Source organism: Bufo gargarizans, chromosome 2, assembly GCF_014858855.1.
Source record: "Bufo gargarizans isolate SCDJY-AF-19 chromosome 2, ASM1485885v1, whole genome shotgun sequence".
In the NCBI taxonomy this organism is placed as follows: domain Eukaryota; kingdom Metazoa; phylum Chordata; class Amphibia; order Anura; family Bufonidae; genus Bufo; species Bufo gargarizans.
In genome coordinates, this window is record NC_058081.1 from 296,903,265 (window position 1) to 296,927,378 (window position 24,114).

The 24,114-nt window shown below is 42.5% G+C and overlaps 1 protein-coding gene across 5 annotated transcripts in view; it reads right to left on the bottom strand.

Moving 5' to 3' along the window:
• The window catches only part of NAV3 (neuron navigator 3), a 542,271-nt gene that overhangs the window by 227,916 nt on the left and 290,241 nt on the right, over positions 1 to 24,114 (bottom strand). For 4 of the 5 annotated variants that reach the window (XM_044280408.1, XM_044280405.1, XM_044280407.1 and 1 more), the window contains exons 2-3: positions 11,596 to 11,713; positions 10,979 to 11,031 (exon numbers count right to left, since the gene is read on the bottom strand). In XM_044280408.1, the coding sequence (XP_044136343.1) occupies positions 10,979 to 11,031; positions 11,596 to 11,713 (171 nt within the window). Of the gene's footprint in view, positions 1 to 10,978; positions 11,032 to 11,106; positions 11,195 to 11,595; positions 11,714 to 24,114 lie in introns of those variants that run through there. The other variant, XM_044280409.1, reaches the window with a different exon arrangement.

Consider the following 24,114-nt stretch of genomic DNA (forward strand, 5'->3'; position numbering starts at 1 on the left):
TGAAGTACTGTCAGAGTCATAACAAGCGAAACTACAGAAGATTATTACTAATGTATGAGTCTTTTACACTGCTAACTACTGGAACCACTGCCCCACCCCAACCCAAGATCGCACTTCTGCTGTGACCTCAGGATAAATTCACACACAGTAGAAGTTACAGAAATCTCATTCATTGAAACTGGGCTTGAAAAATGCATGAAAATGCTGCAGAAGCAACCCCATTCAGATGTGTGGAACTGATTTCAGCTGCAAACAAAATCTGCAACAAATCTGCGATTAGAGATGAGTGAAATTCTCTAAAAATCACTGAATTTTACAAAAAAAATTGCTTTGTGATGAATTACTTTGTAAATAGTAGGTGCAATGACAGAGAGCTGTCAGGAGGGCAGAGATAAGGGCTACAGATTGAGCCATCACAGCAGCTCTCTGATGGATTTCAGTGGAAAGCAGTTTGCTCCCAATAAATGACCACTCAGATGCTGTGATTTTAATTGACCATAGCACTGGAGGGGTTGAATATCTGTGATTGGTGGGTGTCTGCTGTTTTTTAACAGCTTCTGTTGTGAAAAACAGTAGGCACTTCCTGGCTATGGCACATGCTCAGCTCCTTAGTGGAAGCCATCTTTAAAAAACCCAACATCTGCCGTACATGTGTGTTGCCCACTCAGGAGCTGAGCTGGTGCTGTACAAGGCGTTGTCAGGGACTTAAATAGTGAGGACTTATCTTCAAGATAGGTCATGAATATCTGATTGGTTGGGGTTTGACTATCAGCACCCCCACCAATCAGCTGAAGCCTTTTCATTGTATGCAAGGCCCAGCATCATACATTGTATAGTGGTTGTGCTTGTTATTGAAATTTCATCCCATTCACTTGAAAGAGACTGAGCTACAGAAAGATCATGTGATGGACATGACATCTAGAGATGAGTTTTCAAAAATTTTATTCAACTTTGTTACGAAACACATTTCATTGTATATGTAGTGGGCACAATTACGGGGAACGGCGATCGTGACACCCCCATTATTAAACCTCTCAGATGGTGAGTTTAACGCTGATCTCGGCATCTGACAGTCACATTGAGACCTTTTAGGGGTAAATCAGGGGTAAAAACAAAAAATACATACCTCATCCATTTCTCGCATCATCACTTGCATCATCACTGATGATGTCACTGTTTCTTGCCAGCTCACAGACGTGGTGACATCACATGTCAGCGCGTGCAAGACTTGGCATGTTATCTTCAATCTAGATGGTTGTGACGGCCTCTTCGCGGGAAAATGGTTGATGTAAGTATGTTTTTTTTTTGTTTGTTTTGCTTTTACCTCCATTTCAGGAAATTCAGCTTCATGACAAAAAAAATTTCTCCTAAAGTTTGGATAGAAGTCCACTTCATTAACTTCGATTTTCTCAACACTGATGACTAGGATTAAACGAATCGGGTTTGGACTATTGTATCCAAACCTGATTAGTTTGAAAACTAATTAATCAGCTCCATACCGCAATAAAATGTGTTGGCTCCGCTGAAGCCTTGTTCTTCTAGCCACAAGTAACCTGTGACATCACGCTATAGTTCGGGTCTGGGTATAAATTACTGATTCAAAATCCGAAGCCGAACTGAGGCACACACCCGAGTTTGGTTTCAGATTTTGAAACAGTACTTTATGTGCAGAACCAGACTGTAACTTCAAGCAAGCAAGTCTCACGTTACTTGCGGTGAGAAGAACAATGCCTCAGCGCATATTCTAAACAAAGTTTTTAAATGAATCCAGGTTGGATAGAGCAATCCGAACCGAATTCGCTCAAGCCGACTAATGACATCACATACCTAGGAAGAAGCTTAAAGAGGACCTTTCACTAGTATATAAACTAAAAACTAACTCTATCTATGGGCAGAGCGGCGCCCAGGGGTCCCCCTGCACTTACTAGTATGCCTGGGCGCCGCTCCGTTCGCCCGGTATAGGCTCCAGTGTCTCAGCTCAGTCTGTTGTACTGGACTGATTTTTTGTAGGCGGCGTGTCCCTTGCTGCAGCACTGGCCAATCGCAGCGCACAGCTTATAGCCAGCAAGTTTTTCCATGCTGAATAGGTTTAGTAAAGAGGCTGTCCTAGACTCAAATATTTATGACCTATCCTTAGCATACCGTAGGTCATCAATAGCTGGTGGTGGTCCAAATCTGCCCACAGATAGAGTTAGTTTTTAGTTTACATACTAGTGAAAGGTCCTCTTTAAGTGCCCGCCTGAGCGCCATGGGTCCTTCTAATACTAATCAACAGGGTGCTGGGATTTGGACCACCACCAGCTATTGATGACCTATGGTATGCTAAGGATAGGTCATAAATATTTGAGTCTAGGACAGCCTCTTTAATAAACCTATTCAGCATGGAAAAACAGAATCATGCCTCCTGATCTAATTGTGAATGCCCAGAGTTTGGCCTTCTATTTTTAAAATGCAGTTGTCAAATAACTTGACCTAAATATCCATGAAATGCTTTGCTGTTTCTCTTACATAGATGCTGCCTTGCGACAGTATTTTCTTACAACCTAATAGAAAAAGAATATTTTCTAACTGTACCATAACATTTCATTTCAAAATTTTGCTTAATAGTGGAGATGTATCCTTAGGTCTTCATTGTGGTTTCCATCTTTCTGGACACTCTCTATAGACTAATAAATGACATAACTTTCATGCAATATGATACATAAATCTTCACTAAAATATACACGTAGTCATTTAACAGCTTAAATTGAGTTTCTTATAAAGTGATGGCAAACCCCAGGATAATCAATTACTTTACGATCGGTTCGGGTCTGACCCATCGGTTCTGAGAATGAGGGTAATGCAGCTCTGATATAATATTGAGCATTTTTTATTTCTTTCCTGTGCAGAGCAGCGTTCCCGACCACTACGGCATGGCCTCCACGGTCTGGTAGCCAGGAGTGCTGGTGTGAATCGAAAAGTAAAGCAGCGCCTCATTCCCTTTCATTCTCAGAATTGGTTAGGGGCTAGAGGTGGCCACAGATGGGAACAAGAATTTAAGAAGCACACATACAGTATATTGTAAGAAATGAAGCAGATAACAAGCTATGAAGTGCAGCTATATATGTTACTACTTCATTTTTACTGTTATCACCATTGGATCTGAGGTCACTCCCAAGACACCTGCACAATGGAAGGTAATTGATGAATCATCTCAAGCACTGATGTCACAGTCACATCTTAATGATCAGGTCAACTTGAACAGCTTCCTGAGCTGTGGCCTTCATGTAATCCTGTTAATTCTAACCACAGAGGCCACTGTGTCACCAGCTGAACAAAAACATTCCCATGGCTCTGTACAGATATACACATGAGCAGGTATTATAGCTTACTGTAATTTATCTTACACGTAAAAGATACCATAACTGTGCACTGCCCCATTGCATTACTTACATGTGCATGTACAACAACACAATAGATGTCACTCGCATGAAGACTACTATTCATGCGGAGGGTCTGTTTTCTTCAATTAAAATTACTCAGTGATCTGAAATACTATTTCCTAAAGTGGACAGGTAAATAATATGAAAAATGTTTGGTACTGGTGTCTTATAGTGCCTGAACATGGGCTTATTTCCAAAATGAGTCAAAATGCTTAAAATACTTCTATAACTATGTAAATTTACGATACAAACACTCTCAGTTAATAATATACATCATGTCAAAACTCAAGCCATAATCTCAAGTACCACATCTGCAGGCTCATTCAAATAGACTGCTATAGCTGGGGCCCACAGACCACTAGGGAGAAGAAGAACCCAGAGCATTGGCATTGTCCGTTTTTAACTATCTTCTTGGCTCAACATAACCTGAGATGCCTGGTATAAGGTGACCAAGTCTGAAAAAAAAAACTCCAGATCAAGAGAAAAAATTCACATTAATTTCAGATACACCAATTCCCAGGATCCTCTTCTGACATCTAAAACATCCACACTGCTTCTCAGGATACCTTCCTACTGCCATTGGATTGGCCAGTATTGCTCATGTGAGCAGTGCTGGCCAATCCAAGAGCAGGACTGGAAAAGCAGGAAGTCTCCTAGACTACTGATGCACAGTGTGCATCAGGTAGTCTGAGAAGCAGTATGGCCATCTTGGATGGAAGAAGATGAGCTTGGGAATTTGCGGATCTGCAGCTAATAATATGAAAAGGAAGTCACCAGGTAAGTGTTCTGTTTGTTCCTCAGTTAACATTAATTTTAAATTATATATGTGTCTTTATTTGACCACCCAGTGGTTGCGTGGTATATTGCAGCCTGTTGAGGTGATCTGCTAATCTTACAAGGTTTAGCTTTCTTGCTACAGAAATAAATACTTTAATTTTATAGTGAATGTGCATCCTAAGGCAGGACATCATACTGATTGACGATTGACATGAAAACTACAGGTTAGGTCCCTGTCATGGACGTTCCCGCAATAGATGGCAGGAGATTGGTGAGACTGGCAACACGTGGTTTGATCTCACATGTTTTTCTTTTGGATCAAATGACATCTGTGTTGTGTCTGGTGCTTGCCACACCTTCTTTCCCCAGCTATTAGGGTCATTTAACCTTCTCTATTTATAGTTGCTTCTCCCACAATGCTGTGCGGTTTATAGCTTCTGTTTGGACCTTTGGATAGATTGTGGTTGGATTTCGGCTGAGTTCTAGGTGCTTCCATTGCTCCTTTGAAGTTAAGTCTTTTGTTTCCCTTTTGTATTTTGTTTGGGTTCTGTGTGTTACATTTCCCTATTGTTTGTATTAGGCCTGAAGGAGACTCGTGTTCGTCCTTCCTTTTGGAGGAACAGGTAGTCTCGTCCCTGCCATTAGTACCAGGGTCCTAAAAGGTTTGATAGGACGCTAGGTATTCCTGCATATGAACTCACCTACCTTTGGGGTCTGTTCATACTAGTAGTCAGTCAGGCCTGATTCCCTGTTCCCCCCTTCCCTCCTAAGTGTGACAGTCCCAGATTGTACATTAAGGCCAAAGAGCTTTAATGTGTAACTGTTTTGGTTTAAAGGGGTATTCCATTTAAAAAAAAAAAAAATCTTCATTTGTTTCTTTATTTAAAAGGAAATCATACAATTTTCTAATAAACATGTATTTAAAATTCTGCATACATACCTTATATCAGGCAGTTGACCCCTATATGCAGTCAGTGGTATAGCTCATGTATCAGTCATTTGTAATGTATCCATGGCCTAACTAAAACATGGCATCAGTCATGTGACATTCTTTACACCCTGACATTCAGTAAGCAGCTGTATTACATGGCAAACATGTGCTGGGTCAACACACAGGACACATCCATGTAATAAATTATTAGGGCTAGTGTTGGATTGAAGATTTTTTTTGTGATCATTACAGTAATTACATCATTGTGTGCCTGTCTGTAGAGGATTTGTAAAATAGATATCTGTAGGTAATATTGTGATATTGTTAATAAAGTTGAGTGTGTAAAAAAAAACAACAAACACCTTGATCTGTTTCTACACAGAGGTGAGGCTGCAGGTAGTAATAGTGTATATACTGTACAAAACAATACACTACTATTCACCTGTACGATACCTGGGCAGTTAAAGGGGTCGTGTCACTTCAGTCAGTGGCATTTATCATATAGATAAAGTTAATACAAGCCACTTACTAATGTATTATTATTATCTATATTGCTTCCTTTGCTGGCTGGATTAATTTTTCCACCACATTATACACTGCTCGTTTCCATGGTCATAACCACCCTACAATTCAGCAGTGGTGGTCGTGCTTGCACACTATAGGAAAAGTAGCAGCCTCTCTGGTCGTCGGGAACATGGGAATTCAAGTAGGCTGGTACCTTTTTCTATAGTGTGCAAGCACGGCCTCTGCTGCTGGATTACAAGGTGGAAAAATGAATCAAACCAGCAAAGGAAACAATATGGATAATAAAAATTCATTAGTAAGTGCCTTGTATGAACTTTCTCTACATAATAAATGCTATTTGCTAAAGTGACACAACCCCTTCAACTGAAAGTCAGGTCATATGATACTTCCAGGGGCGGACTTGGAACTTAAAGTGCCCCTGGAAACAATACTAAAAGTGGTCCCGTTTTGTAGGGTCCAAATTGATGGAAGGCAGGGCCAGCAATACCATATTGTGGCACATCATACCACCCCAACAGAGCCAAATACCACAGTCCATGACAAAATACTGCCAGTCGCACAAAATACATCCCCAAAAACTTTTACTGGCTAGCCGTGAGGAGGGCCTAGGTGGCCCCCTGGACATCAGCCCACAGGGAAATTTCCCCGTAAGGTCTATGGCCAAACAGTCCCTGGATACTTCTGAGGATCACATGACGGCTCACATGACTGACACCATGTTTAGTCCTATCCAGCTCTCCTACGGGCACATTTTATAGGACTAAAACAGGACGTACCATATTTTTTTTCTTTACGGAGAGGCAAATGCACTGATATAATAGAGATCTGCAGGGGCGTCGTTAGGTCAAAACATTCGGGGCTTGAGCCCCGGATGTTTTGACCAGTGCCCCGAATGTTATGCTGGCAGCAGTGGCGTAACTACCAGGGAAGCGGCTGCTTTGGAACCCGGGCTGATAAGGGGCCCGGCGCCCGGCAGCCTGACGCCAAGTGCCTTGATTATCTAATACAATTTTTCGTGCCAGCGCAGTCATTTCCACAGAATCTCCTGCACAGCCCGCAGCCTAACTCCGCCCACTCATGTGACTGATCATGTGCTCCTGACATCATGAAAGGGCCTTTTGCCCACTAGGAACTATCATCTCCTGAGGTAGGACATGTGAATGGAGCATTTCTAGGTGCATGTTTTGGCTGTATTCTGCCCCCTGCCCTGTACTGTACCCCCTATACTGCACTGTGTGTGCCTCCTGCCCTGTACTGTACCCCCCATGCTGCACTGTGTATACCCCCTGCCCTGTACTGTACCCCCTATGCTGTATTCTGCCCCCTGCCCCTGTATTTTGGCCCCTGCCCTGTACTGTGCCCCCCATGCTGTATTCTGCCCCCTGCCCTATGCTGCACTGTGTGTTTGGCTCCTGACCTGTACTGTGCCTAGGGTTGCCACCTTTTCTCCAAGCCAAATCCGAACATGGGTGGAACGCATCAGGACCAGAAGTCCCTTTACAGTGTACTGGGCTAATATCATCCAATGAAAGAGCAAACACTCGTTCATAGAGTGAAAGTATTGTTCATGTGGTCACCTAAATCATTGTTTCTGGGCAGCAGATTGGCCAGTGTAAACTAGGGTTGCCACCTTTTCTTCAAGCCAAACCCAAACACGGGTGGAATGCATCGGGACCGGAAGTTGCGTTCCAGAGGCCGGAAGTGGGTCCAGCTGTGGAGCGCAAGCTGTAACTGAGGAACAGGCCAAGCAGACAGGATATCAGAGAAGACAGTAGGGTAAAAGGAAACACAAGGAGGAACAATAGTAAAAGAAAAGAGGGAGGGAGTGTCTGAAGACAGCGCCGCCCTGCGCTAGCATCACAGCTGATCGCCCGCAGTGACAGCTGATCATCCCCGCTGCTGACACCTAATCGGCCGCCGCCGCTGACTGACCCCCGACGCCGACGCTCACCGCCAGCTGTCAGGTGTGCAAGTCTGCAGTTTGAATCCTGTGCCCGGGTCTGAGAAAGGCTTGTACCCGGGCACAGGATTACAAACCCGGACTGTCCGGGTCCTTCCTGTACGGGTGGAAGCCCTAACTGTGCCCCTTATGCTGCACTATGTGTGCCTCCTGCCCTGTACTGTACCCCCAATAATGCACTGTGCCCCCTATGCTGCACTGTGTGTGCTCCCTGCCTTGTACTGTACCCCCTATAATGCACTGTTCCCCCTTTGCTGCACTGTGTGTGCCCCCTGCCCTGTGTTGTGCACACTATGCTGTACTGTCCCCCCTGCCCTTTAGTGTGCCCCCTATGCTGCATTGTACCCCCTATGCTGCACTGTGTGTCCCCCCCTTGCCCTGTACTGTACCCCCTATACTGTACTGTGCCCTGTACATTGCAGCCTCCCTTCTCTGTCTCTAGTGCTTGCCACTTGGCACTATCATGGCACACTAAGGCCGGTTTCACATCACGTTTTGCCATTCGTCTAATGCAGGAGTAGGCAACCTACGGCACTCCAGCTGTTGTGAAATTACAACTTCCAGCATGCATTATTGCTCTGCTCTTCTCATAACTCCCATAGAAATTAATGGAACATGTGGTTTCACAACAGCTGGAGTGCCGAAGGTTTCTGACCCCTGGTAATGTATACATAAAATGTATATGTTAACAGGTGACTTAGAGACCATTAAAAAAAATGATACGTTAATGTATACGTTTTTTTTTAACAGACTTTGCAGGATACAAAAGCGTAGTGTGCTGCGCTTTTGTATCCCATTTTCCAACTTAAACATCGGATGGCAAAAATGTGATGTGAACTCTCTCTTACATATGCACAAATAGGATGCCAGGATAGTCATAGAGGGGGGGCCCAATACAAAATTTTGCTGTGGGGCCCAGTCAGTTCTAGCTACGCCCCTGGCTGGCAGGTCTGGCCACTCTGACTCTCCTGCGCTGCGCAGCCCGCCATCCTAATCCGTATCCTGCAGTAACTGAACTTTAAAACAGCGCTCATGATCTCATTACTATCTTACACACTCAGCTCCGGAAACATGCAGAGCGGGCGGCACTCGCTCGCTGACGTCACGCGCTTGCTCCTCCCACTAGGCAGCGCAGGCGCATGACGTCAGTGAGTGAGCGCCGCCCGCACTGCCTGTTACTGGAGTTGAGTGTGTAAGTCAAGATAGTAATGAGATGAGCGCTGATTTAAAGTTCAGTTACTGCAGGATACGGATTACTGAGGGGATGATCTGTAGGGTTGCCCAGACGGCTAGGCCCTTCACAGTAGTTATTAACCCCTTTCAGCAGTCCTCCATTCACTGAAGGGGGGACTGTTGAAAGGGGTTAATAACTACTGTGAAGGGAGGACTGCTGAAAAGGGTTAATAACTACTGTGAAGAGGGGAGTGCTGAAAGGGGTAAATAACTACTGTGAAGGCCCATGGGCGTGTGGCTTCATGGGATGGGGGTGTGGCTTCACAGGGGCGTGATACAATGGGCTTGTGCCCCGTATGTTTTCAGACCCTAGCAACGCCCCTGGAGGTCTGTGAGCAAAATTTTAAATATATGTATAACAGAAATTTGTGTAAAGAAATAAATGTAATCATTAAAACCGGAACATCCCCTTAGGCCCCTTTCATACAAGCGAGTATTCCGCGTGGGTGCAATGCATGGCCCATTCATTTCAATGGGTCTGTGTACATGAGAGTTGGTTTTCACACATCACTTGTCCGTTGCGTGAAAATCGCAGCATGTTCTATATTCTGCGATTTTCACGTTACGCTGGCCCCATAGAATTGAATTGGGTTGCATGAAAATCGCATTGCATCCGCAGGCAAGTGCAGCTGCGATGTGTTTTTCCCAGATGGTTGCTAACAGATGTTGTTTGCATACCTTCAGTTTTTTATCACACGCGTGCAAAATGCATTAAATCACATTGCACTTGCGTGATAAAAACTGAACAACTGAATGCGATCGCAGACAAAACTGAATAAACTTGCTTGAGAAATCGCGCATTTTTCACTGAGTGCATCCGCAACGTATCCGAACCTATTCCACTCACGCTCGTCTCCAAGGGGCCTTAGAGTCTTCTATCAAAGCTGTAACTGAGTGTTACGAGAGTCAGTCTTCAGTGTTGTACTGAGTGCTGAAGACATCTGTGTGTAACAAGTCAGATAGGCAGGGAGAAGGGCAGTGATCGTTGGGCCACATGTCCATAGTCATGGACTGGGCTAGTGACGAGGTGCCTGGAAGCTTCTGTATGTTACACATAGGCATCGTCTGCAGACTGAAGACAAATACTCCATAGAAATGCTGGTAGAGATTTGCGAAGAAGACCTTTTTTTTGTTTGTTTTTTGGGAGAAAGAAACATCTTTCCTTAATTTGGTATATTACATCAATGTTTGACATTCCTGTCGCTACACAATATTAAAAATAAACCAAAACGACAGTTACACTCTAAGCTATGCCTCTTACCACTGTATTTGAATGCATAAAGAGCTTAGAATAGACTCCAAACAGGTGTATAAGCAAACACAGCATAGCCTCCAGGCGGATACCAGGTAAGCTGGCTTCCATGAAAGTAATGTGAGCTCAACAAGGACAGCGACTGATGTGATGAAGCACACTCTGTACAGAACTGCACATGTTGGCATCATATAGTGAATAATAAACATAATGGCATACCTACAGGTTGTAGACCAACATACCGTGCATGCAAAGTATATGAAAGCAAATAATCACAGCACCCAGTTCTAAATGGCCAAGTGTGAGCAGAATAAAAAAGCTAATGTCTAGTTGGTTTCATTTGATTGCTAAGGTTATACATATGTGTAATGTGTATATACAAGATGGCCACCGTGATGTCAAACACTTGGAATCACCACAATAGACGAGACTGCTATAGCGAGCCTATATTCATAGCTAGCATATTCAATGATAAACCGACAGGTTGTGCCTGGCAAAGCTCAATGGGATTTTTCTTCATGGAAAAGCGGTGAGAAATATATTCCCACATAGTAAGACCTGAAAGTAAACCATTGTCACCAATTGTGAAAAGTCATAGGTGTCTAAAAAAAGTAGTGGTGGTCTTCATAAATAAGGTGTTGAGCATACACACCATTCATTTTCATGTAGTGACATGGGAATTGGTATAATGTTAAATGTGTCCCCATGTCTGAAAAAAGGGGCTCTACGGAGAACAGCAACCTATAAACCCACCTTTTTGACTATAGCATACAGTATTACATATGACTTTCTATTGAAGAGTATTGACCGTCTAGTTACAGAGCATACAATGAAATGCAATATATACATGTACATGGTCCAAGGAAGGATGGACTTACCATCTGGGTCTGGCTCTTAGGACAGCCATTGATGTCTTCCACTTTTTCATTTGCTAAATGAAAAAAGAGACGTATAAGTGGAAACAGAAAGAAGTTACAAGAACTTGAGTCACAATGTATTCACTCACCTACAGCACTACTCTACGGGTCTACTGTCTGCTACCGGACACACGATAAACATACACAATCCTACAGGAGTGGAAGTGTGAATGTGATCTACTGCTCATTCCCCAGCCCCTGCCAAGGAACTGCTGACATGGAATCCTCCCCAATTGTCTCTGCATTGACAAGGATAGTGTTTCAAGGCATCCTCAAAAGAATGATCCCCTCCAGCAAACAGAATGCACACATGGAAGACATATGGTTTGATCAAGTCCTCGTCTCTGACATTGTAGCATGGGAAGGAAAATAACGGTTGGGCTGATACTTCCCTGCTTTTATATACAAGTGAACTTTCAAAAGACTCACACAAATTATGAGCGGTGGAGATATCTGGAGTTAGTAAGCGCAGGGCAGACAGACACACATTGAGCTTAACCTTTTCAAGTCCAAAGCCATGCAACCACCCAGCCAGAGTCTCTCCCTCCTCTATAGCACAGCTGGGACCCCAGACTTACCAATGATCTGAATGATCTCTGCCAGCAGGACACCATCAGCTACGTCTTGTTGTAAATCCTTTATCAGCCTCTTGTGACCAGACTTTGCTAGGTAGTGATTTGCCCAGTCAGTGTAAATCTACAAGACATAGGGAAGAGGGAGGGATAAGGGAGAGAGAAGATAAAAATTATTCAGAAAGGCATTTTGACTTCAATAGCAGAAGTATTCAGGACTGCATTCCAACCGGGGAAGTCACAGCTCGAAAGGAAACCGTTATGCTGCTATTATTTAAACAATTTCTTTCCTATTCCCAGCTCTAATGACTCACTTATTTTATTTTTTTCACGAGGGTCGTGGTAGTTCTCTGGCCACACAAGAAATGCACTCTCACTTCACGGCTGTCAAGGAAACTGCTGTCACAAATCAGTTGCCCTACTTCCTCTTTAATGGCTAAGACCAATTGATTTATCAGGGCTGAAGTGCCAGGGATTAAAGAGTTGTACATTACAATGCAAGAATGTTTTTGCTTTCTTTTAAGAACCTGATATATCTTATGACTACAGTAAAAAGAAAAACTAAAGAAAGCAGCACCATACAAAAAAGAGAGCATGGGTGTTTTCTTCTAACTACAATAACCATAGATTTTTTACATCTATGTAAACCAATAACATAGGCAAACTAAGAAGAACTGTTTTATTTTTTGGGGCTTAAACTACATTTATCATCTGTAAATATAAAACAAAATTTGATATTAATTTAAATAAAATGTTACTACGCCTAGTAGATTTTTCTTTTGATAAAGGAATGCTATTGATTTGAATGAATATTGCTAAAAACAAAGCACATACTGTATAATGGTTTAACTTATTACAGCCTACATTAAAATGTGGTCCTCAAGGAATGGACTTAGGACCACAGAGAACTGTTTGAAGAAGGACAAATTATTCTATGTGGATGTTATAGATGGAATACTGTATATACATAGGGATATATACACCCCCATGTGCCTCATAGATGTGGTGTGGGTATAAAAGGGTTTTCTGGGTTCTAGATAATGATGGCCAATTCTCATGATAGGTCATCAGTATCAGATTGGTGAGGAACAGACACCCAACAGACTGGCCAGGCGGCTTCCTTTGCTTTTTCTCTCTGGCAACTACATATGTCACCTCTATGTGTGACGTTTCCCTCCATGATAGGCCGAGAGTATGTGCGCACGCCTGCGCAGTCTCCACTTTGGATCTTATGCTGATACAGGGGGATAATATGACCCATGTGGAACCTAGGTTTATGTAAGTTACATATGTATAATGTTTGTTCTGAGGGATTTATGATTAAACACCCACTAAGGAGGTACATTCCTTTCCCCACACCCATATTGAGGGCTACTTTAAGGGCACTTTATTACACATCTCACTGCTCGATAAAGACTTCACGTCGAAACGTCACCATGTTTGTTGTCTAAATAAACTACAAGATGATTTTGAACTGACAAGTGCTGTGGATCCCTTCTACTAGTTTGATAACTGTCCAGGAACCTCCAGCCTGGGTCCCTACCTGCGTGCACCACCTATTTGGGTTGGAGTGCTGCTTAATATTGAATGTATCCTCAAAGGGAATCTTTTACCATGATCTAGGGATATTACCTGCAGTACTACATAAGTAATAGCACACATAGGGAGTCCAGATTGCCATTTGTTATTTTCCTACATCTTTCTGTTCCCCTAAAGTCAGCGATCAAAGCTACACTGAAATATATTGTGGAGACTGACGTGCGCAAGCAGAGGAATCCTATCCATGATGTCACTGCAGCACAACAGTCCATACTCTGTATTTCAGTGTAGCTTTGATCGCTGACAGCAAAGGAATGGGGGGAGTAAGAAAATTATAAGTAGCAATATGGACTCCTTATCTTCAGTACTACTCAAGTATTATGGGCAGCATGGTGGCTCATGGTTAGCACTGGTGCCTTGCACAGCTTGGATTCTAGGGTCAAATTCATCCAAGGACAACATCTGCATGGAAGATTTATGTTCTTGTACATAATGATAGAGAACTTAGATTGTGAGCTCCACTGGAGACAATGAGTGATGCTTATGTCTGTAAAGTGCACCAGAATATGTCAGTGCTATATAAGTTAGTAAAATAAATAAATGTATTACTGCAGATAATTGTCCAATATCTTGGTGACAGATTCCCTTTAAGCTTATTAAAAGTAATCAGTCACTTCGGACCAGCTCCATAAACTACAGTAATGGATGAATAGTATACAGCAGGGATGCTCAACCTGCGGCCCTCCAGCTGTTGCAAAACTACAACTCCCAGCATGCCTGGACAGCCTACAGCTATTAGGGCATGCTGGGAATTGTAGTTTTGTAACAGTTGGAGGGTCGCAGGTTGAGCATGCCTGGTATACAGGATGCTAAGCTAAACCAGTAATCCTTATCTGCCATTCCCCTGCTGTGTGATGCATGGAGAGGACTAGTCTTGAGGTCCTCTCCATTATCCTATGCATCACACAGCCGGTTTGCAAGCATACATCTGGGGGACAGCAATGAGTATAGTGATAAAAATAACTGATTTGAGCTCTGTATACTATTCAATTACTACAGTAGTTTATTGGAGTGGTCTCAGGTGACTCCCTATAAAAGTAAACAATCTACTCCCATTTGTAGTTTTTATCACAGAAATCAGATACTTCACCCCTATTGCTGTTAATTTGCATATATTTATTACAAATGAACAGTAAAAGGTCTTGAAATGTATATATCCCACAAGTTGCTTTAATATAATTAGGTACTCTTCTGTCTTTGAAAATGTGAATTGTATTGATAACTGTGTGCTAATTATATAAAAGGTCGAATGAACATCTGTTAATTAGAAGCTAGCAATATAAGCATCACCTGTCAAGTCAAACAAACTTACAATTCCTTTAATACTAGACTACGCAATGAATTGCAGTTCCAGTGATCGTGTTACAAATACAATAGTAAGATCGCTGGAATTTTTGTGATAATCCATAGGAAACAACATAAGTTGTGCAGTGATCATGACCATGCCATATTTTGTGCAGACCATGACCATGCCATAAGCCGAGCATTGATCATATCCGTGATCCGTGCCATAAGTTGTGCAGACCATGACCATGCCATAAGCCGAGCATTGATCATAACCGTGTCATAAGTTGTGCAGACATTGACCATGCCATAGGCCGAGCAGTGTTCATGACCGTGCCATAAGTTGTGCAGACCATGACCATGCCATAAGCCAAGCAGTGATCATGACCGTGTTATAAGTTGGGCAGACCATGACCATGCCATAAGCCGTGCAGTGATAATGACTGTGTCATAAGTTGTGCAGACTAGGACCATGCCATTAGTTGCATAGTGATCATGACTGTGCCATAAGTTTTGCAGTATTCGCAGTCTGCCATAAGTTGTACAGTGATTATGATGGTGCAATAAGTTGTGCAGTGATTTTGACCATGCCATAAGTTATTGTCATGCCCTGCTCAGGTTATGTTCGGAGGTCTGCCAGGTTAGCAGCACGTGTGTAGTTTTTTGTTTTGGGTTTGGAGTTGAGCTATATCCGCCTCCCTTCAGGTGCACTGGGTGGGGTCATTTGTATGAGTTTAAATTACGCCCCTTCCCAGTGTCCTGTGCGGGTTATAGCTTCTATCTTGCTCAGAGGAAGGAAGAAAGGAAAAAAGGATGGATGGATGGGTGGATGGATTGATTTGCTGTTTCTGCTCAGTAACAAGATAAGTTGGTTTTGTTTTCTTTTTGTTTTCTGTCTAGGTTGTTAGAGAGACGCCTGCCCCCTCCAGGTCCTGAGGAAACAGGCTGTCTCTTTTCCCCTTTGGGATTTTAGGGAATCTTCAGCCTAGGCACGAGGACACGTTTATTCCCACCTTAAGGGTCTGAATGTGGGCACAGAAGTCTAGGGATAGCTGGTAGGGATTAGTCAGAAGGTGACCTTTATGCTCAGCTTCTGTCCTAGACACTTGTTTTGTGGTTTTCTGTTTGTCTATTGTATCTTGTATCCTGTCCAGCGTGACAGTTATATAGTGATGATGACTGTGCCATAAATTACACAGTGATCAGGGATGTGCCATAATTTGTGCAGTGATTATGACTGTGCCATAAATTGTGCAGTAATCATGACTATGCCACTAATTTTGTAGTGATCATGACCATGCCACAAGTTATGCAGTGACCATGACTGTGCCATTATTTGCTTTCAACTAAACGTCACTAAGAAGTCCCAACTGTAAACATAAAGGTCATTTACACCAGGTAAGGACACAGTCAGGAATGATTTACAATGTGTAGAATAAAAAACTGTCCAATAAAATGTAACACACTCTACATTTGGTGCAAGCACATGGAACATGTGTTCTAAAAGCGAAGCAAATATAATGTAACATCAGTTAATACTTTGTCCCTCCTTAGCCCTTTATAAAAAAAAAACTTGGCAAACTCATCCAAAGAATGTTTGCTACACATGAACATAATACAACATGAAATAAAGGTTTAGAAATTCCTTTCTAGGTGAAATACCAAATGCATCTGCTAAACACAAGAACGGAAACTTGACAAAGACCATATAGGCCTCTCTAATAATATTTTCTGGAATTCAGATGGAACATGATTGGTTGCTGAAATAGATTGCTCAAAATACAATGCTATGTAACATAAGCATGATAATTTTACAGGGCGTGATAATCATGAAAAGTTGTCCACCTTCCGTATGGCCGAAAGTCTTATTGTGGCTGGCCTCCACTATAGGCTCTCAGTTGTTGCCTCACCCAGATCCATTCATACCGTGTTCTCCAGAACTCTGTTACTCCAGTATTCAAGTGCATCCAAATTGTCACAATTTTAGGTATTCCATGGAGACTGTTCCAAAAAGACACTAATATGTTGACTTGTTGGGGGTACTGGACAATCAAAGTTGAGAAACACTGCTCTAGACTTCAATAAGCTGCACAGTATGAGCTGAGACAATGGTCAACTTAAGCTAGGGCCCCACCATAAACGTTTTATGTAAAAATGCAGAAAAATTTGGATTTACCAAAATCCTCAGTATTTTACCATGTAGGAATATCTTTTGACTTTTTCTCATATAAAAAAAAAAAACAAGGTAAGGCAGGATTCTATTATAAAAAGCTGGTGGGGACATGTAGTTATGTGGATACCATAAGTGTTAAACACTTTTATTATGGAGTTCATACTTTTTATAATCTGAATGAATAAATGTCAGATAGTTATTCTGAAACAAATGTTCAAGTTTTCACAGATTTTCCTTTATCAAAATTTGTCACGCCTAAACACGTGCTTGCATGAGAGCTGAACTGGATTGCGCACAGAGCTATCTGATTCCAGCTCCATTCAGTGCTGGTGGCTGCAGAGAACAGCTGATTGGTAGTGGTGCCGGGTGTAGAACCCCCACTGATCTGATATTCCTTACCCATCTTGAGCATAGGGTATCAATAGCTAGACCCCAGACAGCCCCTTTAACATTAGTTTATTTCATTATATCTGTAAATGTAGAAATTCAAACAGAGGCATTCCTTAGGAGCCCTATTTACCACTATTCAGGTTAGTCAGCACGGCCATATTATATTTCAGAAAATAATTGAAATTATGTGGCCCCAATTAATTTACATGGTTTCTGGCTTCCAATACTGGATCTGACTACTGCTAAAGATATCCGGGTACAATACAGGGGGTAAAGTTGAGATGTGAGACTTCACTTTCTGGCAAGTGAACTACTACATCAGGGGTAGGCAACCTCCGGCACTCCAGCTGTTGTGAAACTACAACTCCCAGTATGCATACTTGCTCTGCTCTTCTCAGAGCTCCCATAAAAATCAGTGGAGCATGCTTGGAATTGTAGTCTTACAACAGCTGGAGTGCCAAAGGTTGCTGACCCCTGTACTACCTGTTGAAAAGAAAAGTCAGGCATTTCATTGGATATTATCGTTGTACATTACAAGATGGAAAGGGTTATGTGTCTAGCCAAAGCTTTATTTTATGCATACACTATATCGATGCAAACAATTCTACTATGCTGCTGTTACTATAAGGGTACGACCACACAGCACATGTGATATAGCCATGCTGCATCCGAGTACCGAAAGGCCACAGCGGCCTCTAATTAAACTAATGAAGACTGCAGTGTTCAGTGGGTCTGTATTGTTTGTGGCCACGTGGAACCTTCAATTCCCTGCGGAAATTAACAATACTGACCCACTGAACAGTTTAATTTTAGCCCACTGCGACCCTTTTGAGTGCACTGTACTTGTAAACAGCACGGCCGTGTCACAACTGTACCATGTGATCTTAACCTAAGGATATGCAGGGTGCACTAGGGCTACAAGCTTTGGACTCTTCAGTGAAGAAGACCAAGACCCAAGACATCTAGGGCCCCAAAAGAGTTGAAAATCCCCATAACAGTATAAACCAGAGTACTCACTCTATCAGTACCATCTATCAAGTGAGCTGCAAGGGAAAGGGAGGGGGGGAAGTGTCAAAAATTTCTGATGCCTCAACTCAAGTCCTAGGGTTACTTTTAAAACAATAGCTATCAGTGGTTCTAAACTTTACAAGGCTAGGTAACCAAAAATAATAAAGTATTCATTATACATTAATCATATAGTGTTAGCAGATCCAGGAGCACTGTACAGAAGCACACTTATCGATGACATGTTTGAGAGATGCAATCAAAAGTCAATTTCATGGTAAGCCATGGTAAACTTGTGCAAGCATGGGCAGACAACAGATGTTACAGTTCTACTATGCTTCAAGGGAATCTGTCATGTTAAACATGTCGAGATACAGGCATCATGTTACAGAGAAGAAAGAGCGGAGCAGATTGATATATAGCTTGCATAAAAAGATTCAGTATTTTATTCATTTACATTCCTGCTCTTTCTATCCTTCAGAGTCCAATGATCATGCGTAGATACCATTGGGTAAGTCTTCTTAGCCCAGCGAGAGCAGATATTTAAATGATCACTGTACATTACAAATTCTAGGGAATCTTTACCCACTAAACTATATTTCAGTCCATTCAGTTCCTGCTGTTCTTTAACCTGCTGCCTGGTTTCCTTTAAATTGAGTTTATTGCGGCACCTACCTGCCAATATTTTGCAGACATTTACTATTCTTTCAAAATTTTTCTTAAAGGTAACCTGTCACCATGAAAATGTAGTGCAATCTGCAGGTAACATGTTATAGAGCAGTAGGAGATGAGCAGACTGGTATATGTATTTATGGGAAAAGATCTAGCAAAATGTGCATATTATGTAAATATCTGTGGATTCTGGGCTTAGGACTCATACGAGCTGTCTTAATTAGTGACCAGCAGACTGTGCACACGGAGATAACTGCCAATCACTAAGTAGGACCGCCCACTTGACTCCTGAATAGAGGTATAAATGGAAGAATTAGAAGTTATACTAAATCAGCCTTCATACTCAAACCCAACTTTTTGTGGGATCTGAAACAGAACCCAGATTTGTCGCTAAAGAAGATACGCTTTCAGTTCATGGCAGTCCAGCTTAGGCTACTTTCACACTAGCGTTCATAGGTCCGTTCGTGAGCTCCGTTTGAAGGAGCTCACGAGCGGACCCGAACGCCTCCGTCCAGCCCTGATGCAGTCTGAATGGAGCGGATCCGCTCAGACTGCATCAGTCTGGCGGCGTTCAGCCTCCGCTCCGCTCACCTCCGCACGGACAGGCGGACAGCTGAACGCTGCTTGCAGCGTTCAGCTGTCCGCCTGGCCATGCGGAGGCGAGCGGATCCGTTCAGACTTACAATGTAAGTCAATGGGAACGGATCCGCTTGAAGATGTCACCATATGGCTCAATCTTCAAGCGGATCCGTCCCCCATTGACTTTACATTGAAAGTCTGAACGGATCCGCTCAGGCTACTTTCACACTTAGAATTTTTTCTAAGTTATTAATGCAGACGGATCCGTACTGAACGGAGCCTCCGTCTGCATTAATATGATCGGATCCGTTCAGAACGGATCCGATCGAACGCTAGTGTGAAAGTAGCCTTACTCGTTCATGACACGCCTGCAGATAATGTGACAGTGGCTATCAATGTGTGCCACAACATCAAATTTCCTTCTGCTAATCAGCTGGAAATGGTCCGGGCAGAGACAGGTCTGTGTAATGAAGGTACCTCCTGTGTCTGCATGGTGGAAAATGAAACTGTTAAATCAGCTCATTATTGTCACTGGATCAAACAATCCCCTCTACTGGTGGTCTGTGTGCACCATCTGGAGCCTGTTTGCCGTGTTGGTGTGCCCTAACATAACCACTGCTCAAAACGCCTCCTTAAAACTAGGTCAAAAAAGCCTACACAGCTGGCAAAATGTCCATCCTGATATTGTCATTCCAATGATGCACCACCTCCTAAAGTCTGTCAACTGGGCAAAATGACTTTAAATACATTGTAGAGGCATTTCTAGCAGTCAACCATCTCTCTTTAAGAGGTATACTGCCCAAAAGTAGCTTCTGAGAGTCTTTTTATAGGGCAGCAGGGGAAGTACTTTTACTCCCTCTTTTGGTAAGACCCAAAGTCCGACCACACTTGTAATAATTGACATATCCGCCTGAGACATAAGTGCATACCGAGTTTTGCGGCAATACAACATTTCTCTCTGGGTGTTTTATTAGTTATTTTCTTTAGTCAATGAATGTATATAAATTCAGCTCCTTCTGCTCCATAAACTGCTGCCTGCAGATTGCACTGAATTTTTATCACTATTTCTTGACTGCCTTCTCCTACTCCATATATAATGATGTTTTATATACCAGCCACTTTTTCAATCTGTTCCGAGTAGTTAAACAATTATAGTTTTCCAGCTTAAGACCATACAACTTTCTAACCCTCATATGTATGGCCTCATTCACTTCCCTCCATTTAACCGAGACAGCACTATCCCTCCAGAGCATATTGTACAGCTTCTTGATCAGCAAGTCACGCAAAGCATAATACACATGGTGTCCACATGAGGATTAAGGTGGAGGTAAGTGTGTTATGTCCCTCCAGATAGCACAGACTGTAACTCATAACAAACACAGTTAACCATTGGCAGGAAACTGGCTGCCGGGTCGTAGTAAAATGGGGATATTGGAGCGGAATATAAAATGATATTATGAGTTTTCGGTACCTAGCTGTGCTTTGGCAAACATCAGCAGACTGGTTCTTATTTACCTTTCACATTTCTGATCTCCCTGGATAAGAGAAATCATAATTCAGCATTTATACTGCGTTGAAATCTGGATCGGATTGTGATGGCCAGAAGGTTCTTCTTTTCTCTGCTTGATTCAAGCAGTTTGTGCAATTTTCTTTTTCTGTTAAATTTTGCTCTGATCTACTAACAGTATATAGTAGAGTAATATAGTTCCGCCATCGTTACCCACTGTATATGGTTAGCAGATGCAATATCCTGGGATCCATGACTCAGCCTTCGCTAATGAAGTGTTAGCCATCCAGGTGTTTGCCTGGAATATACCGTATAATGTTACAATTCTTAAGGGTAATGTTTATCACCATTTCCTAGCCTTTATAGCTTCCCAGGGTTTAGTTCTCATAGACATAACATGCAGCAGATGGGAAGACAACAACCAGGATCAAATTTAAGGTTTGATGTATGGTTGATAAACGTACAAAGATCCTTCCTCTCACCACTTGATAATATTCATTTTGGAAAAACATAAATCACAACATAAAACATAAACTCCTTTAACAAGGACTATTTCTGGCAGAACGGAAGAGGTATATAAAAGAAATAGACATGCAGAGTGCTAAAGCAGCCCATATGTAACAGAGTTGAAGCTCTGATTTTATCAATTCACATTGATATCACTAAGGCCTCATGCACACGACCGTTCCGTTTTTTGTGGTCCGCAAATTGCAGATCCGCAAAACATGGAAGCCGACCATGTGCCTTCCACAATTTGCAGAACGGAACAGACGGCCCATTGTAGAAATGCCTATTCTTGTCCGCAAAACGGACAAGAATAGGACATGTAATATTTTTTTTGCAGACCACGGAACGGAGCAACGGATGTGGACAGCACACAGAGTGCTGTCCGCATCTTTTGCGGCCCCATTGAAGTGAATGGGTCCGCATCCGAGCCACCAAAACTGCGGCTCAGATTTGGACCAAAACAACGGCTGTTATCAGAGCATTTCCAGAGGACTTCATGTATGCTTCTTTTAATATACCTGGACTTGGTTGGTCAGAATTACAAAAACAGGCTGATTTCTTCCAAAAACAGTGCTACACCTGTCTACAAGTTGAGTGTGATATTGCAGTTAGCACTATTCACTTCAATGGAAATGAGAAATTCCGGACACAAACGATGGAGAGGTGTGCTACTGTTTCTGAAAGAAAGCACCAAGGTTATCTAAACAACCTCTTTAAGATTCAGCTCCAAGTTAAAAGGAGCCTGTCACCAAGAAATTCACTGTAACCAGGTACAATAACTAATGTAATAATAACTTTCACTTAGTGATCCATTGATTCATTCTGCAGATAAGTGCACTGGGGGTGGTCACAAGCCACTCTGTGCCCCCCTGCTCCTCCTGCTTCCTGAATCTACCCCTGCCACTTCCTGATTGACAGGGCCAGGGGAGATGACTATACAGGAACCTGGGACTATCAATCAAGAAGGAGACGGAAGGGCTAGCAGAGGATGCAGGAGAAGCAAAGGTGGGCAGAGTGGCTTGGGTCCGCCCAGGGTGCACTTAGCTCTTAATTTGCATAGTACTTTTTCTCTGGAATCAAGCAATGGATCACTAAGTGAAAGGTATCAATCCTTTCAGCTGGGCTAGCCCTACAAGTCATTGCGTCTGATCTAACCATGACCTTTCTGGAGACAAATTCCCTATACTTTTGCTACTTGTTTTGTAGAGTCTGCACTTTACACCTTAAGGCTCTCTTCACATTTGCATTGTTTTTTTTGGTCATAATAGAAACCACAATGTAGTGCTGGATGCATTGTTTTTTTTACCAGAAACAGGAAACTGCACCCGCCTGGATCGCAAAACTGGAACAGGAATTGTGCGTAGTGAGGATAAATAGATCAGAACCAAACTAGTGGATACATAATCTCAGAAATGGATTATAAACCATATGAGAAAATGACAGAGGCCCAGATTTACTATTCATAAACATTACATAAGTTTAGTCAGGCTGTCTAGACCTGCACCAGATTTATCACAGGGGTGGATGATAAATCTGGTATAGAAATAGTCTATACCAAGCAATGGTTAGCTTACTTTGAGACAGATTTTTTTACGCCTGAATTGTGGTGCAATTTTGGCAGAAATGGTGCATCTTAGGCAGGGTTGAACTGGAAAGTGGCCCTTGAAAAAAAAAAACTAAAGTGGCCCCTGAAAAAAAAAAACTAAAGTGGCCCCATGTTCTAGCGGTGTTCAAATTGACAGAAGGTGGGGCAACAGAAATTGGTGTGGCCAGCAACACCATAGCGCAAAATACTGTCCCAGCAGAATCATATACCACAGTGCATCACAATATATTACCCCAAAAGCTGTCCTTCTGTTCTGGCCATCAATACCTGAGATTTTCTGTACTGCTCAAGTTGTCTCTGATTAAGATATGGAGCAGGGGGCTTAGGAGGTGAGGGCATGTGCAGTGGCTGTCTGGGTATATGAGTTTCTAATTCTCACAGCATTAATTACTGCTGATAGAGCATTTTGTACCTGGCCAGCGGCAGATAGGAGGACTTGGGTGGCCCCATGGGCATTGGCCCACCGGAAAATTTTCCTGTAAGGTCTATGGCCAATCTGCCCCTGATCTTAGTCCCCACCCCTTTTCCATTAAACTCTACATCTTTTCCACCACTCCACACACCCCTGTTCGAGTATATGGAGGAAAAAATGAAATGTGCAACCCTTTACACAGATTATTGATGCTGACACATTAGTAAAACTAGGCCAGAATTCAATCAATCAGCTTTGCTGTCTGTCAGAAGTCATTCAGAAAGTCTCCAAATGCAGCTGGACCCATGACCTCTCTTCCTACATAGCCTAGATTCAACCCTAGTAAAACTCAGATTTATTAAGTCATCTTTCTGAAACGACAACATTCTCGCATGTACTTTACCAAAGATTATTATTTAAGTATGGAGTAATGCTATTATAGACCAGAAGTGGGCACATAGTTGCACATTTAGCTGTCAACATAACACAAGCTGCACATAGCCATCTACTGCCAAAAGCATAAGACTAAACATAGTCAATGACAAGCTGGACAGGTGATAATGATATGAAAGTTTGGGCTGTCAACACCTCACAAGCTTCTTGTATTTAGATTAAGTGCCCATCCACATTTATGAGATGAATGATATAGAAGATATCATAAATTCACTATATGGGGAAGAATTCCTCTGGTCATGGTATAGAAGAGCTTTCTCCCCCTTCTGTTAATTGTTCTCCCAGACTCCTGAAGGACACTGGCGGAATGTATTGCATCACACATAGGCAGATTTGAG